Source organism: Kryptolebias marmoratus, unplaced genomic scaffold (genome assembly GCF_001649575.2).
Source record: "Kryptolebias marmoratus isolate JLee-2015 unplaced genomic scaffold, ASM164957v2 Scaffold61, whole genome shotgun sequence".
In the NCBI taxonomy this organism is placed as follows: Eukaryota; Metazoa; Chordata; class Actinopteri; order Cyprinodontiformes; family Rivulidae; genus Kryptolebias; species Kryptolebias marmoratus.
This window is the reverse complement of record NW_023665795.1, coordinates 24-15,339: the sequence shown is the minus strand read 5'-3', so window position 1 is coordinate 15,339 and position 15,316 is coordinate 24. Positions and strand designations below refer to the sequence as shown.

The following is a 15,316-nucleotide window of genomic DNA, read 5'->3' as shown; positions in this document are numbered from 1 at the left end:
CAACAGGAAGTTCTGCCAAAATAAGAGCGGTTTAAAGAGGATGTTCCCTTCAAAACAAAGGAGCTGGTGAGGTTTTTTATGGTACGGATCAGATCAGAACCGGGTCAGGAGTCTAAAAAGAACCGGGTCAGGAGTCTAAACAGAAACGGGTCAGGAGTCTAAACAGAACCGGGTTAGGACTGTAAACAGAACCGGGTCAGGAGTCTAAACAGAAACGGGTCAGGAGTCTAAACAGAAACGGGTCAGGAGTCTAAACAGAACCGGGTTAGGACTGTAAACAGAACCGGGTCAGAAGTCTAAACAGAAACGGGTCAGGAGTCTAAACAGAACCGGGTTAGGACTGTAAACAGAACCGGGTCAGGAGTCTAAACAGAACCGGGTCAGGACTGTAAACAGAACCGGGTCCGGAGTGTAAACAGAACTGGGTCCGGAGTGTAAACAGAACCGGGTCCGGAGTGTAAACAGAACTGGGTCCGGAGTGTAAACAGAACCGGGTCAGGACTGTAAACAGAAGCGGGTCAGGAGTTTCAGACAGTGAGGACACCGGAAATGATCCATCCTTGGAGACACCGGTACTTCCGTACCTCCGAACTTTTTCGAACAACCACTGTGACATTTTGTCCTGAAACTTTCTTTTACTTTGAAAGTCCTGACCGGAAGTGGTGCGGTGCTCGCGCAGCTTGACGCCGGTGCTGCTCACAGATCAGAGAGGACGCATGGAGACCTCAGGTGGACGACAGGCCAGCGCCTCCGTGTCCCCGCCGCGCGTGCACACCGTCCTGTCTGCGCTCAGGTGAGTCCAGGTGAGTCCCGTGCCGCTGCAGCTTGTGTCTGACGTCATGTCCTCGTGCCGCAGCCCGCAGCTACACACTGCAGGTGCGTCTGAAGTTGATCGTCAGCAGCCTCTGCAGTGAAGCGCAGAGACAGCCGATTTTATTCAACGTGTTTTTCTTCTGAACTGAAAGACAGTAAAGAGGGAGGCACGTGCTGTGGATGGACAGCATGTGTCCTGCAGCTCCCGGCAGACTTTGAGTCATTCAAGGACAAAATGATGACAGAGGAAACCAGGAGACCTGCAGAGTTTTCTTAAAGCGTCCTGGCTGCAGCTTCCTGAAGGTTTCCACCTTTAAGGTCTCAGCAGAGTCCAAACCAAACCACAAAGTTAGGAAATAACCTGCAGCTTTTAAACTGATTAAACTCACAGCTGCATTCGTCCTTTTTAAACTGCATTATTGATGACATGAATCGATAAATGTAACCCTAACCTTCATCATACTCAGTTTGAGGATGATCATGTTTTGAGCTTTTGTCATTGTGAGATAAATTTATCTGGAATGTAAAGTAACTATCACTCAGAAGTTCCTCATGACAACAATATATTTCTTCTTGTCTGCATTGCCTGAACAAAATCAGACAGAGGAATATTGTGGCTTCACTGGTGATTTTTATTTTAAAAAATTCACACAAAAAGGTTGTGTGCGCCATGTTCCATGCACCTTCAGGATGTATCAAAACCATCATTTCCTAAAATATACACTAACCTCTGACCTGTGGTGAGAATGTGCGTACATCAATGAAACTTAACTACATTTAATCTCTTACAGCAGTCAGGTGTGATGATTCCTGAGGTCACCAAGGTGTAGACAGTGACACACAACCATAAATAACTGTGGAATTGTGGAACAATGGCAGCTTTTGTGTTGATGGAGGACGTCAGCAATAGAAGAATTCAGAGTTTTCAGGGATCACATCGAGCTGCTGACACATGATGATGATGGCTGTTTTATTATCTGATTCAGAGTCCCAGGACCGTTCTGTTGGACCTCTGAGCTGATCTGGGCCCAGCCTTACACAGAGAAACTAGGCGGAGCTGTGCATCGCCAGTGCCAGTTCAAGTCCTCTCCACGCTGGGGTTCAGCCTTTCAGAGCCTTTCAGCGCCTTTCAGATCCGTTCAGAGCCTTTCAGATCCTTTCAGATCCGTTCAAAGCCTTTCAGATCCTTTCAGGGCCTTTCAAGGCCTTTCAGGACCTTTCAGGGCCTTTCAGATCCGTTCAGAGCCTTTCAAGGCCTTTCAGGGCCTTTCAGATCCTTTCAGAGCCGTTCAGGGTCTTTCAGAGCCTTTCAGAGTCTTTCAGGGCCTTTCAGGGTATTTCAGGGTCTTTCAGATCCTTTCAGGGTCTTTCAGGGCCTTTCAGATCCGTTCAGAGCCTTTCAGATCCGTTCAAGGCCTTTCAGAGCCTTTCAGGGCCTTTCAGGGCCTTTCAGGGCCTTTCAGATTCTTTTCAGGGCCTTTCAAGACCTTTCAGAGCCTTTCAGGACCTTTCAGGGCCTTTCAGGACCTTTCAGAGCCTTTCAGGGCCTTTCAGGGCCTTTCAGCGCCTTTCAGATCCGTTCAGAGCCTTTCAGAGCCTTTCAGAGCCTTTCAGATCCGTTCAGAGCCTTTCAGATCCTTTCAGGGCCTTTCAGATCCGTTCAGAGCCTTTCAGATCCTTTCAGGGTCTTTCAGATCCTTTCAGATCCTTTCAGGGTCTTTCAGATCCTTTCAGATCCTTTCAGGGCCTTTCAGGACCTTTCAGGGCCTTTCAGAGGGATTGGACTGACAGGTCGGGTATTTCAGTCGTGTCATTCCAGCCGTTTGGGACGGCCTCGTCTTTACGATGCTCAGATATATCATATTCCTCGACACCGTGGCTGAAACGCTCTGTTGAAGTGCAGCAAGTCATTTCTTGACATCAGCTTTGATGTTGGATCTGTTTTTACAATATCAGCAAAGAAGCAGGATTCGGATCCGGCTGTGTTAACAGCGTTTGCCACTTTCCGCCACTCATTTTCACTCATGTTGTTGGTGACTCTCTCGCTTTCCTCAGGGGCCCTCCAGCCTAGCCCAGAGAATCATGGGAGGCTCTTCCTCCTCTTCCTCGCTCGTTGATGATGCCAAGGGCGATCCTGCGCCGCGGGGAACAGCTCTGACTGCCTCCCCCAACGTGGGTTGTCTGAGGAGCAGCCAGAGCAGCTTCATCCCACGGCAGCTTCCCAGAACCGGCCGGCACCGAGAGCGCAGGTCAGACATGGAGAACTGTGACTAATGTCATCTAATCCTGAAGAAACAACAATTCAAGACAGCAAATATACGAGTCATTTTCTGAGCGGAGAAACTTTCCATCAAATATGACCCAAAAATATCAAAAGAAAGTCTGTTTTATTCGTTTTCATTATGATGCAATTAGATGAAAACTGATTTAATTTTCCACATCATTGACTCATGAACTGTGTGATATAAAGCAAACAGGAGCCTCCTTTATTAGTTATTACTGCATCTCTGCTTCATATGCTGAGCTTTTTTTATCTCTGAGTCATCTCAGCTTCATGCACGAGTCAAGTTACTCGCTGCCTGGAAATTTAACGATGCTGGGGAAATCCCAGATAATTGAACTGGTGTGGAAATGTGAGCTTTCGGCTGGGAGTTCAGATCTGAAGGCAAACACATCCCAATAACCCGTATGAATTATAAAACTGGAGAAAAACAGCTGCCTTTGACAACTTGAAATGGATCAAAAACACTAAGAAAGTTTGACACCTTTATAAGTTGAGCTATTTGTTTTGAGAGATTAATAATGAATTATGTCAATGTTTATTTAGTTGAAAGTCCTGATTAACAAACACAAAAAGGTATACAAAAAGTTTTCTGAAGTTAGAAAAACATGATAAACTGGTTACTTTTTAACCTTATCCAGGTTTGAAAAATCAATTTAAACACTTTCTCTCTGTCAACATACAGTAGATGTTGCAGTAAAGTAAAAAATTGATGAAATTTGTCATCTGCTTTGGAAATTGGTACGTTAATAATGACAAACTTTCTTGGACTGATTGGAACAGGATCATTGCAACTAACATCTAGCTTCTGTTGTTAAATTAACAGAACTTAGCAGCTAACTTCATGACTGTTTTTAAGATTTGAACTGTTTATGTGTTCACGTCGTTAACTTTGAAGCATGCAGTGGTTCAGGAAATAAATTTGCTTTGTAACCAATGTAATTATGCAAATATCTGTATCCTGACTATCTGATTATAATTAGATTTTTATTGATTCAAATTAATGCTCCTCTATTTAGCAAAAAGTTTTAAAATTTACAGTTAATGATTTATAGTTATCAGAAGCACTAAGAGATGCAGCAAGACGGTTTGTGCTGCAGGTTCGATGAACAAACTCTGGAGAATCAGAGAGAAAATGTGCGACAGATTCTCCTGAAGTTCATCCTGATCCATCCATGAGTCTGTTTGTGTGTGTGGGGGTGGGGAGGGGGATTACAGAAAATAATTCAGAAGCACTGGTGTAATATTACCTTGTTACAGAAGCTTCACTTCATTTGTGAAAAATGGATTAAGATGTTTTATTCATCTTTGTAGGAAATAACTTCCAGACAAAGAGGAAGTGTTTTTCTTTGCTGCCACGGCTCAGATTGCACTGTAAGGATGTGAGATTAAACGGGAGGACTACAGTAGATCGCTGCCATGACACAAACCACTCCAGTTTCATGATTTACAAATCTTTTCAACAGAAATATTTTGAGATTTCTGTTTGTGGGACAAAAAGTCTTCCTGACTTTATGTTGTGATTAGTCGATCTGTCGAATCTGGTTCATCTGTTGCAGGGCTAATCTTTTGACCTCAGTCTGAAATTTTGGGATGGTTTTGCTGTTTTTTATTGAAGATGCTTTTTAAAGGGCACTGATTCTGTAAACATAAACCCAAATGTGTGTTTGAAGTCTTTCTTTAGTCTTTTGAAGCATTAGTAGTGAGACTCAATCTTTGGGCTTTTTTGTCCGTCAGCAGGATTATTTTTGGACATTCAAATGTTCTCTGGTGATGTTTTGCAATGAATGAAATGATAGAAAATAAAAACCTACCTTGTGTTTTCTCTGTAGTTTATCTTCTGGCTCAGTTCCATTGCAAAGGAACCAGTGGGCCTGTGGCTGCTGTACTTTCCTCAACGCTGCCGGAGCCCCCCGCTGCTCTATCTGTGAAGCCCCTCGTCGAGGATCTGACACCCGCTGGTTGTGGCCTGGGACCAGAAGGGGGGATAATTGTTGGTCCTGTCCTCGCTGCACCCTGGCCAACCCCTCCAGCAGCCTGGCCTGCTCTCTTTGTCGCTTTACCGGACCTCTAGACCCGTCGCAGGACTGTCTCTGGCCCCAGCTACGACCCCAGCGCTCCAGCAGCTGCTCTGGACCCCTGAGGGCTCCGTCAACTGAGCAGCTGTGGAAGCAGCGAGGAGATGCAGATAAAAGTATCCTGGGGTGGAACTGTTTGAGGTGCACGCTGCAGAACACGCCTGCCTCTGTGTCCTGCTCGGCCTGCGGCGGACCTCGTAAACTGTCTTTGCCTCAGATCCCAGTTGAGGCACTGATTGCCCCAGAAGTCTGCAAATGGGCAACAGCACAGCAGCCGGAGGCTACAGCGGCGGCACTTTCCCTCACCATATCGACCCGAGGAGAATGTTTACCAGTGGAGGCCTCAGACCCAAACACAAACTCTGCTGCGCTCTCTGAAACAGGTCCAGGACACAATCATCCAACCTCCTGCAGCCGTAGAGAAGTTCCCCCTCCAGATGTTCACCTGACAAAGGTAAATAACACAACTTTAACGCTTGCCATGTCCCAACCAGAGCTGCTGGTTGGCAGGAGACTCAGCATCCTAGAGGAGGAGATGTCACCGCTGTCACCTGCATCCAGCGCCACTGTGTCATTTGCATCTTCTACTGTCATCAGCCCAAAGTCTGAGGAGTGGTCATGTTCATCGTGCACTCTTATCAACTGGGTCACAGACAAACACTGCCTGGCCTGCCGTTCTCCTCAGCAAAGCAACACGCATCAGACGCAGACAACATCACAGCAAAGGAAGGAGAGCAGGCTGGTCGAGGCACTGCGTCAGAGTGATGAAGAGGAGGCCAGAGAGCTGTGGGAGAACATCGTTAGGTTCTGCAGGGAGGTGTGTTTACAACTTAATTAATCCAGACATTTTTTTAAATTAACTGGACTTTTATTTTGTACTTGAACATGTTTTGTATCCCATCAGGGGAGCTTTCTCAATTCCAAACCAGAGAGTGGAGTTCCAAGCATGCGATGTGTTATTGTTCAAACTAGATTCACTTGCAGATTAATCTTCACTCCCTTCCCACTAGAGCTGTTAGGGTCTTTGTAACATAAATGTAAATTAAAAAAAAAAGAAGAAAAATTGTTTTTTTTTCCATGTTCTGGACGACTAAGAACCTTCACTGACTAAAGTATCCTGCTACATTTAAACTTTTAACTAAACTGGAACTATAAATTTCAACCTTCAGATTCACGAGTTTTCTTTTGGATTCAGGAGGAAGTGATTTTCTGAGATCCCTGTAAATCACAGGAAGTAAAAATAAATGTTTTACTCTGGTGTTATTTTCAGTTATTTGTCATTTTTAATAAAGGTTGACACGTTTTTTTTCTAAGTTCTTTTTAATTATTTTTAGTGGAGCCATAATTTCATAATTTTTGGACCAAGTTTTCTTTTATTTTTTTGACCAAAGTTAATTTTAAAAAAAGCATTTAGTTGTTTTTTTATCTGTCTGTCTCTACAGTGAGCACTGTATATATTTTATTTTTTATTTTTTATTTTGTCTTGTCTTTTAAAAATTGTGAACTTTTTCTCGGACAAAATTAGAAGAATTTGATTTTTTTTTAAACTTCTAAACAAATTTACCTTTTTTGTGAAAATAATATTTATATAATAGTTTTTGTCAGGACTTTGTTCTGTGTTGATGAGGGCAGGGTTAGGCTTATGGTTAACCCAATAAACACTAACGAATGTATTATTAAGTTAAGCATTGTTTTTTATTTCCTCTCCCAGAACAGAGTGACATTTGTGGACGACAGTTTCCCTCCTGGTCCGAAGTCTCTGGGCTTCCCATTGGACGACAGCGTCCAGCAGCGGGTCAGGAAGTGGCTCCGTCCTGAAGAAATCAGCTGCTCCAACGTCCGGGATTACGGGTTGAAGTGGCTCGTTTTCCACATGCTGCGTCCGTCGGACATCCTGCAGGGACTTCTGGGTAACTGCTGGTGAGAAAACTTCACCACAAGCAGAGATAAAAGTCTGTAACTTTTCCAGTTTCACAGATGAAGCAGATGTCTAATAAATGAAGTCATTTCTGCTCAGTGTTTAACGCTCAAGCCTGGTTTCTGTGATGCAGAACCTTTGCAAGCACTTTGAGTTGCCTCGTGCTGAAAAGTGCTATATAAATAAATGTACCTACCTACCTACCTACCTTTAAACCGGTTTGTTCCTCTGAAGCTCTGTTCTTTGGAGAACAGGTTCCTGAGCGCCCTGGCGGTTCTGGCTGAGCGTCCTGAGCTGGTAGAGAAGGTGATGGTGACTCGCTCCATGTGTTCGGAAGGAGCGTATCAGGTTCGTCTCTGTAAGGACGGCTCGTGGACCATGGTTCTGGTGGACAACATGCTGCCGTGTGACGAGAATGGACACCTCCTCTTCTCTCAGGTCTGAAATGTTCCGCTGCACAAAACCAAAGGAATGGTGGAAGGAAAATCTCCTGAGGTTAAAGGTCAGACTTAAAAAGCAGAAATCAGTGATAGGAAGAAACATTTCCTGAGGTTCAGGTCAAAGGTCAGACTTGTGGTTTATGATGGTCTGCTTTCTTTCCTGCAAATACAGATTATTGAAGTTTTTTCATCTTTTGTCAACAAATAAAATATTTAATATGCTTAAAGAAAAACCTTTTACCAGGTGGAATTTGTGGGTCCAGATATGTTTGTTTTGCTTTATTTTTACTATTTATTTATTAGCTAAAGTCTGTATCTGACTGGGCTGCGACTGCTGGTGATAAATTGTAAACAGAGTTTGCAAAAGACTTTACAAAATGTCTTGAAATATTTGTGAGAGTTCTCAGTTTCCCTAGGCGAGTCTCATTAGCTTGAATAAGATGGAAAATAATTAAATAAAATTAAAATATTTTGAAATATATGTATATACATTTTTAGTTGTTTTAGATAAATATTTTATAGTTAATGATAAGTAAAGTTGTTTCGTTCTTCGACGTTGTCTGATTGGTGACGTATTTCCGCCCCGGGCTAAAAATCTTTGTCCATAGACTCTCCTTAAAAGTTGCACATGCGCAGTAGCTTCTCTTCAGTACAAGAGATAGGACCGTTCAGGGCGCACCTCTCCTGCGCCCAGAGCTGCTGAATGCAGCTGTGTTTACATATCACCGCCTCCCGCCGCCGGACCGCGGGACTCCCGCCACGGGCTGATGTCACATCCGTCTGTCATAAAGTTCGCCTGATTGAAAGGTCGAGCCGCGGGTAAGCTGCCTTTTATTCAGACAGCAATAAGTTCATTACGTGACTAAGTTACATACAAAAGACAATAAATAAGTTCATAGTTAATAATTAGTTTAAGAAAATGTATGGTAAAAAACTGTTCAAGAAAAAAGAAAACAGGTCTTATAAACACTAAATGTGCCCTACAGGCTTGTGCCTTGGGAGACCTCCGTCTTTGTAAGTGCTGGTGTTCAGGAAGCACTTGTGCATTTATATGTACATTATAATGTTGCTTTTGTTGTTTTAATTCATGTAAATACACTGGTGTGATACCTTAGTATATGTTTTGATATGTCTATTTTGGACTTATAGCCCCCCCTGGAGAAAACTCCACCAGCCGCCACTGATATAAAATGATCTAAATATTACAATATTGTTTTTCACATTATTACTTTCTTTTGGGCTAAACTCCTAAAATATTTTTTATCAGGAGTAGGGTTTATGCCATGTAATTTTTATTTAGCAAATTTACCAATTTTATTTTTTTTAACTTGTTTTTCTGTCTGTTCTTATAATACTCATTTTAATCAACCTTTTAGTAGGACCACTTGGCAAAAAAAACAAATAGGATGTAGTTTTTCTGTCTTTTAAGGGTGAAGCCAACATGTTCAGATTAAAGTCAAATAGGCAAGAAAACAGCTGAAATGTAATGATTACAATCCAGTGTTTTAAGACAGTGTTAGAAATATTTTGAAAATAAAGTTAAACTATTCAGACTAAAGTTGGCCGATAAATGAACACACATTTTATTCTGTTGCAGAGTCAGGTGGTGTGTTGAAGGTGAGAGAACCAGAAAATGACCTTTGACCTCACCTTCCTCTCTTCTCCTCTGCAGGCTCAGAGGAAGCAGCTCTGGGTGGCTCTGATAGAAAAAGCGCTGGCGAAGCTCCATGGTTCTTACTTTGCGTTGCAGGCGGGCCGAGCCATCGAGGGCCTGTCCACTCTGACTGGCGCCCCCTGCGAGTCCGTGGCCCTTCAGGTCAGCGCCACCAACCCCAAAGAAGAGCCCGTCGATACGGACCTGATCTGGGCCAAAATGCTGAGCTCTAAAGAGGCAGGGTGAGGCCGGACAGAACCAGTTTGAGCGCAGCAGGTTCTGTTGGGTTCAGATTATTAATCCCTGTGTTTCCTTCAGCTTCCTGATGGGGGCGTCCTGCGGTGGAGGGAACATGAAGGTGGATGACATGGAGTACGAGTCTTTGGGTTTACGTCCTCGACACGCATACTCAGTCCTCGATGTGCGGGACGTAGACGGCCACAGGTGAGAACAAAACTCGTTTACAGACAATCTGGTTTATTGTTATGATCGATACGTTTCACATACATTAAAAAAAAACCCTAACCCGTTCCCAGGTGTGAGCGGAAGCTTAGAGGAGACAGATCCTTTTGTCTGTGCCCCGAAACTATGGAACGCTCTGCCGTTGCACGTTCGACAGGCCCCTTCACCATCTATTTTTAAAATTCTTCTGAAAACTTATTTTTACTCTTTGGCCTTCAACCCAGCTCAGACTTGATTTTATTTGATTTTATTTCAGTTAACTGTATTGGATCTGTTTTTCTCTGTTTAGTGTGATTTTATTGGGTTTTATATTGGCTTTTAATCTATTATTGTGCACTTAGTTGTGTCACTTTATTTTATGCATTCTTTTAATTATTACTGTTGTTCAGCACTTTGTTTCAGCTGCAGCTGGTGTTTAAGCGCTTTATAAATAAAGATGACGATGATAAAGTTATTACCTCCGCCAAGGAGGTTCTGTTCTCTGTAGCCTGTCTGTCTGTGGACAAGATTACTCAAAAACCTATGAACAGGTGAAATGGATGAAATGTTGGGATTGTCACAAAAAACAACGGATTAAATTCTGATGCTTGTCCAGATTATGAACCGGATCGCACTAATTTTTAATCCCGCTCTGACCTTGGTGGAGGTTTATGCTCTGAGTGCTTCTAGTTATTTATTGTTATTTTCTTTCCATTTATTCTAATATAATAGATTTTTTTACCAGCAGCTTTGTTCAAAAACTTACTGTAAAACTACAAAAGTGGCAGCACTTAAAATGGAAGGTTTTGCTGTTTTTAAAGATTATATCAAACATATAAACATTTGTGTTATAGTTCAGAGCTGTCTGTCAGAAGAAAGACTGATCAGTTTTACTTATTCCTAAATTCATGTCTTATATCCTTAAATTTTCTTTGAAAGCATGAAATGATTTTTAGCAAAATCCCAAATATGTTTTAAAAATGATTCGATTAGACTCCACATTGTGCGTAAAATTCCAGTTTGATTCTTATATTAAAAAACGTGTTTCAGACTGGTGCAGCTGAGGAACCCATGGGGCCGGTTTTCCTGGACTGGAGCCTGGGGGGACGACTGGCCCAACTGGCCTTTGACCTTAAAGAGGGAGCTGTGCGCCCAGCGAGCCGAGGACGGCTTGTTCTGGATGGACTTCTGGGATTTTATCAGGTAGATGAAATCATCAAACTCAGATTCTATTTAGTAATCAAACATCTGACTCAGTGTTTTGTTCCTGGTAGGTACTTTGACTCAGTGGATATTTGTAAAATTCACTCAGACTGGCAGGAGGTTCGTATTCCAGGAGTTTTCCCCCGAGGATCCAACATCCCAGTGACAGTGGTGTCAGTGACGGTTCTGGAGAGAACAGCTGTGGAAATTGCTCTGTTCCAGCAGGGCAGCAGGTAAGACTCATTAAGTCCAACTCTTTAAGGTACATTGTTTAACCTTCCACTCATGAAGCAGATGAACAGAATCTGAACATTTGTTTTTTATCAAAACTGTTGACTAACTGATGCTGAATCTGTTTCTCTGTTTTACTACTCAGATCAAACTCTTTAAACATACCATCCCTGAACCATTTTAGACTATCTGCTTTCATATTGGATCTCACTTTTTACTTCCAGGCGCTGGGACACCGCAGAGAGCCACCTTTTGGACCTGTGTGTGCTGTTGTTTCGGGTCGTCTACGACAGCTCTGGCACTTTGACTCTGGGTCGACTTCTGGCCCACAGCCGGCGCTCGGTCAGGAGGTTTGTGGGCTGTGATGTCATGCTAGAACCAGGTGAATATGTAGTGCTGAGCTGCGCCTTTAACCACTGGAACAGCTCTGTCCATGAGGGTGTAGGTAAGAACATCTTCACTTTGACAGGATGAAAGTGATTTTAAAACAAATATTATATTCAACAAACAGTTTCCAGACTCATTTTCCTCAATTCAAGCAGAATTTATTGCATCTCTAACAAGGTTGTGTCAAGTCCTCTGGATGGGTTGCTGGTATTACTCAGCCCTCTGTGAATAGCGAGTGGCCATTAAGGCCCTAACGATCGGTCGTTAGACTGATGGTCCTCTTCTGCAGGTGAACAACTAGTTTTGGGTTTCACACCCAACTGGTTGATTTACTCTGGTGCTGCTTATAAGGCTGAGTTTGCTTGCAGTTCCTCAGACTGAAGAAATGTCTTGGATAAAAGACGAAACATTTCAACAAAGAAGAACCTGTCCTCAGGACCTGACTCAACCTTGTTAGAGATATCTACCTGGATTATTGAGCATGCATCAAGACAATTTATTGTAACCTTTTAAAGTTTTCATCAGTAATGAGTCCTGATGTGTTTTCAGTGATTTCTGGCCGACCTGAAGTGCCTGGTAACATCCTGGCGGTCTACAGTTCCAGACAGGTGATGGTGGAGCAGGTAACGGCCTCTAACACCACTATTGCTGACGCCATCATCCAACTGGCAGAGAGCAAAGGAGAGCGCCATGAGGTGATGATGCATTCACTCAGCAGTTTGTAAAAATACAATACTTTCCATAAGTCTTTAGAATTTTCTTGTTCATTTTATAAAATGTTTTTATAGGTCATTTTTGTTTGAAATAAGTCCTGAGAAATAACAAGGAATAATATATAGAACAGATATATTTTCCTTCATTTATACATAGTGTTTTCTCTGTCCACTTTACAACAAAATCATAGTAATGCCCATTACCTGTTGTGAATTGGTGCTATATAAATAAACTGATAATAAACTCTGCATTTTAACTGGATATGAAAGAAAACCATCAGACCTATAGGAGAGAGTCACACTAGGTGAAAGAAGACAAAAATTCCTGCATTTGAATGGAGAAACTGTACGTGTGAAGGAAAAACTATAGACATGAAAGTAGTTTGAATTAAAAAAAAATCCTGTTTTTACGAAGTCAAAATCTAGAATGTGTCACATTACCACACTCTAAGTTAAACATTCTGTGGTAAAATCTCCAGAAATCATCCAATGTAAACTTTGTGCAAAAGCAGGTAAAGATATCAAAATGTCAGCTGAGTTTCATCGTTAAATTAAGTTTCTGATGAAGTCTGTCTGAGCTGTCGAGCTCCAAACAGGACTCGTTTTTTACCACTCATTCTGCAAAACATCCATTGTTTTACTTGTAGAATTCTTTTACAGTTTAGATTTATTTAAATGTTCAATATTTTAAAACTGTTTAAACCAAAATCTTATGTATTCATAAAGTATGAACATGTGTTCCTTTTGTTAGTAAAGTTTCAGAGCAGGTTTTAGCTTGTAATAGATGCTTTAATTGTGACTACATAAAAAACTTGAACTCTGTTCTGTCAGGGTCGGGAGGGGATGACATGTTACTACCTGACACATGGATGGGCGGGGCTTATTGTGATGGTCGAAAACCGCCACCCAAGACACCACCTGCATGTGTCTTGTGACTGCAGCGACAGCTTCAACGTGGTATCGACACGCAGCAGTCTAAAAACTGTTGACAGCATCCCTCCTCTGCACAGGTTCCTCAAACCCTGTCCTTGTCCCACTGCCATAATGATTTAACTTGTTTAAGCTGCTTTTAATGAGGAAAACTCTTATCTGAAACATTTCTTGAATCTCAGACAGGTGCTGGTGGTTTTGTCTCAGCTGGAGGGAAACGCTGGGTTCTCCATCACCCACAGACTGGCTCACAGGAAGGCTGCTCAGGCATCTTTAGGGAACTGGAGTCCCTCGAAGGCATCGCACAGTCCGGCTCTGAGTCCAGAGACCGCAGGTCTGCATCAGCCGAGACCGCTGTGACTGCAGACTGGACTGGTGTAGAACCACTGAGAAGAACAGGAAACTGCTTGGACTGTTTCTCTGATAGAAAACAGGGTTAATATTTCTTTAGATTCTTGTCTTTTTCCAGAAACATGTTTAATGAGCAGACATTTCTTAGAGCCAGAGCTGCTCAATGAAGAAACATAATAAACCCCAATTTAAATCTCAGCAGGAAAAACAAATTGCTAAACATCTTCTGAAGAATTTCAAAATGACAGATTTATGACAACGTGCATTAATATCTGTTTCCCAACAGCTGAAAAACAAAAATAATTCTAAAATTCATAAAGGATACACACTCAGTTTCCTTCAGATTAGGAATAACAGTAATGTGTCAGCTGCCACCATACATAGAGTTTTTGGGACATACCAAGTTATGTAAAAATAAGACACATTTAATAAATTCTTTGCATCAAAACGAAATACTCTGAGTTTTCTCATCATACCAGCTTGTTGTATGTCAGGAACCTGCAGTTTAAATTTATACCCACATATCAAAAAATGAACATAAAGCAAATATTTAAGTTAATCTTCACCCAGCCTCTAAAAATGTGACAAGATAAGCTGTTTTTTTGGAGCATCTCTGCCTTTGAGAAATGGCTCAAAAACATGTAGACGAGATCTTTTAATTCAACACACAATGCACTTTAAACCTCCCATCAGAGCTGGGTCTTCAGGTCTGAACTGTCCTGTCTGCACTGATGGGAGATGAGCAGAAGTTCTGCAGAATACTGAACGTTAAATTCTCCAGGTTGGTGTTTATCTGTGGGATTCAGTCTGGAAGTCAGTTCAGTTTAGAAATGCAGCAGAGAGCTGCTGTGTGAAAGCATTAGCACTTTATTAAATTATGCTGCAGTTATTTTATCAAGCAGAAAACAAGTTTTATTACCATGAATTCATCAAACTAAACATATAAACTATGCAAGTGTGTGAAATGTGTTGTGATGCTTATATTTAAAAACATGTCAAGCTTCAGTTTTTGTTTTACATAAATAAAATTGATCCTGTTGTGATTCTTGAGTTTTATTTACATCTTTATCATTAAAGTTTGACTAACTGGAATTACTGTAGTAGCAACAGAATAAAACTCCTCAGCTTGGTTCTGCGGATCCATTTTCTTTGGTCAAGTGAAGAAAACTCCTGCCTCTGATCAGTAGGCTGTTAGCAATCAGTAGCACACTGCTGGCGGATATTTAGTGAGGAGCTGTCTGTCGTTTAAGGCAAATCAAAGCTATTAATTGCAGCCTGTATGGGCAAAATCCTTATCTTTAAATTGTAACACGGAGCAGAAAGCTGAGGTTGTTTCCCAGCTGTGGAAATTGCTCTGTACAATCGATGGTAGCCACACAGGCACCCCCACGAGTAAATGATGCATAATATAATGTGACAGAATTAAAGTTTCTTTATTAGAAAAGTTCTTGTGAATGAAGTTTGATCCCAGCTGGTTAATTTTGATGGTTTCTAATAAAACAATCATTTCTGGCTGATACACGCACCGACCTGTTGTGAATGCAGACTCGTTCGACTCACTCTCTACAAGTCTGCTCAGCAAAGAGTTAAATCTGAATCTGGTTTGTTACCAGAGCATTTTCTACAATGTTACCAGGAGATTATTTTGTTGAATGCCTCGCTGTTTAATTTATTTAGGGAGTTGAAATTAATTGATAGCTGCAAATTTAGACAATTTTTAGAATTTAGAAATATCAGTAATGTTTTTGTAAAACTCCCCAACAGAATCGAAGGAACCAGAGCTCAGGATGGGGCTGGTTGGAAAAACTGGAGTTGGGAAGAGTGTAACAGGAAACACCATCCTTAGGAAAAAAGTTTTTAAGTCTCAGCTGTCTTC

The 15,316-nt window shown here is 41.9% G+C and overlaps 1 protein-coding gene across 5 annotated transcripts; it reads left to right on the top strand.

Moving 5' to 3' along the window:
- Positions 1-33: 33 nt before the first annotated feature.
- On the top strand, positions 34-14,483 carry LOC108251588 (calpain-15). Of its 5 annotated transcripts, none has more exons than XM_017441939.3 (13): positions 38-572; positions 648-793; positions 4,927-5,989; positions 6,884-7,092; positions 7,345-7,528; positions 9,203-9,426; positions 9,503-9,628; positions 10,676-10,828; positions 10,900-11,061; positions 11,284-11,504; positions 11,996-12,141; positions 12,991-13,169; positions 13,272-14,483. In XM_017441939.3, the coding sequence occupies exons 2-13, from the start codon at positions 717-719 to the stop codon at positions 13,447-13,449; spliced, it is 2,922 nt and encodes a 973-aa protein (XP_017297428.1). In that variant the 5' UTR covers positions 38-572; positions 648-716; the 3' UTR covers positions 13,450-14,483. The 5 variants fall into 5 exon arrangements, with proteins under 5 accessions (XP_037830387.1, XP_017297428.1, XP_017297426.1 ...); XM_017441937.3 differs by adding an exon at positions 2,869-3,062 and having other exon boundaries at positions 38-803; positions 9,281-9,426; XM_025003070.2 differs by adding an exon at positions 2,869-3,062 and having other exon boundaries at positions 38-803; positions 11,284-11,441.
- Positions 14,484-15,316: the final 833 nt, after the last annotated feature.

Coding starts and splice junctions, on each gene's coding strand:
- LOC108251588 (XM_017441935.3), top strand. CDS start 2,896: ATGGGAGGCTCTTCCTCCTCTTCCTCGCTCGTTGATGATGCCAAGGGC. Junction 3,063..4,926: donor GGCCGGCACCGAGAGCGCAG/GTCAGACATGGA, acceptor TTTTCTCTGTAG/TTTATCTTCTGGCTCAGTTC. Junction 13,170..13,271: donor AGCATCCCTCCTCTGCACAG/GTTCCTCAAACC, acceptor CTTGAATCTCAG/ACAGGTGCTGGTGGTTTTGT.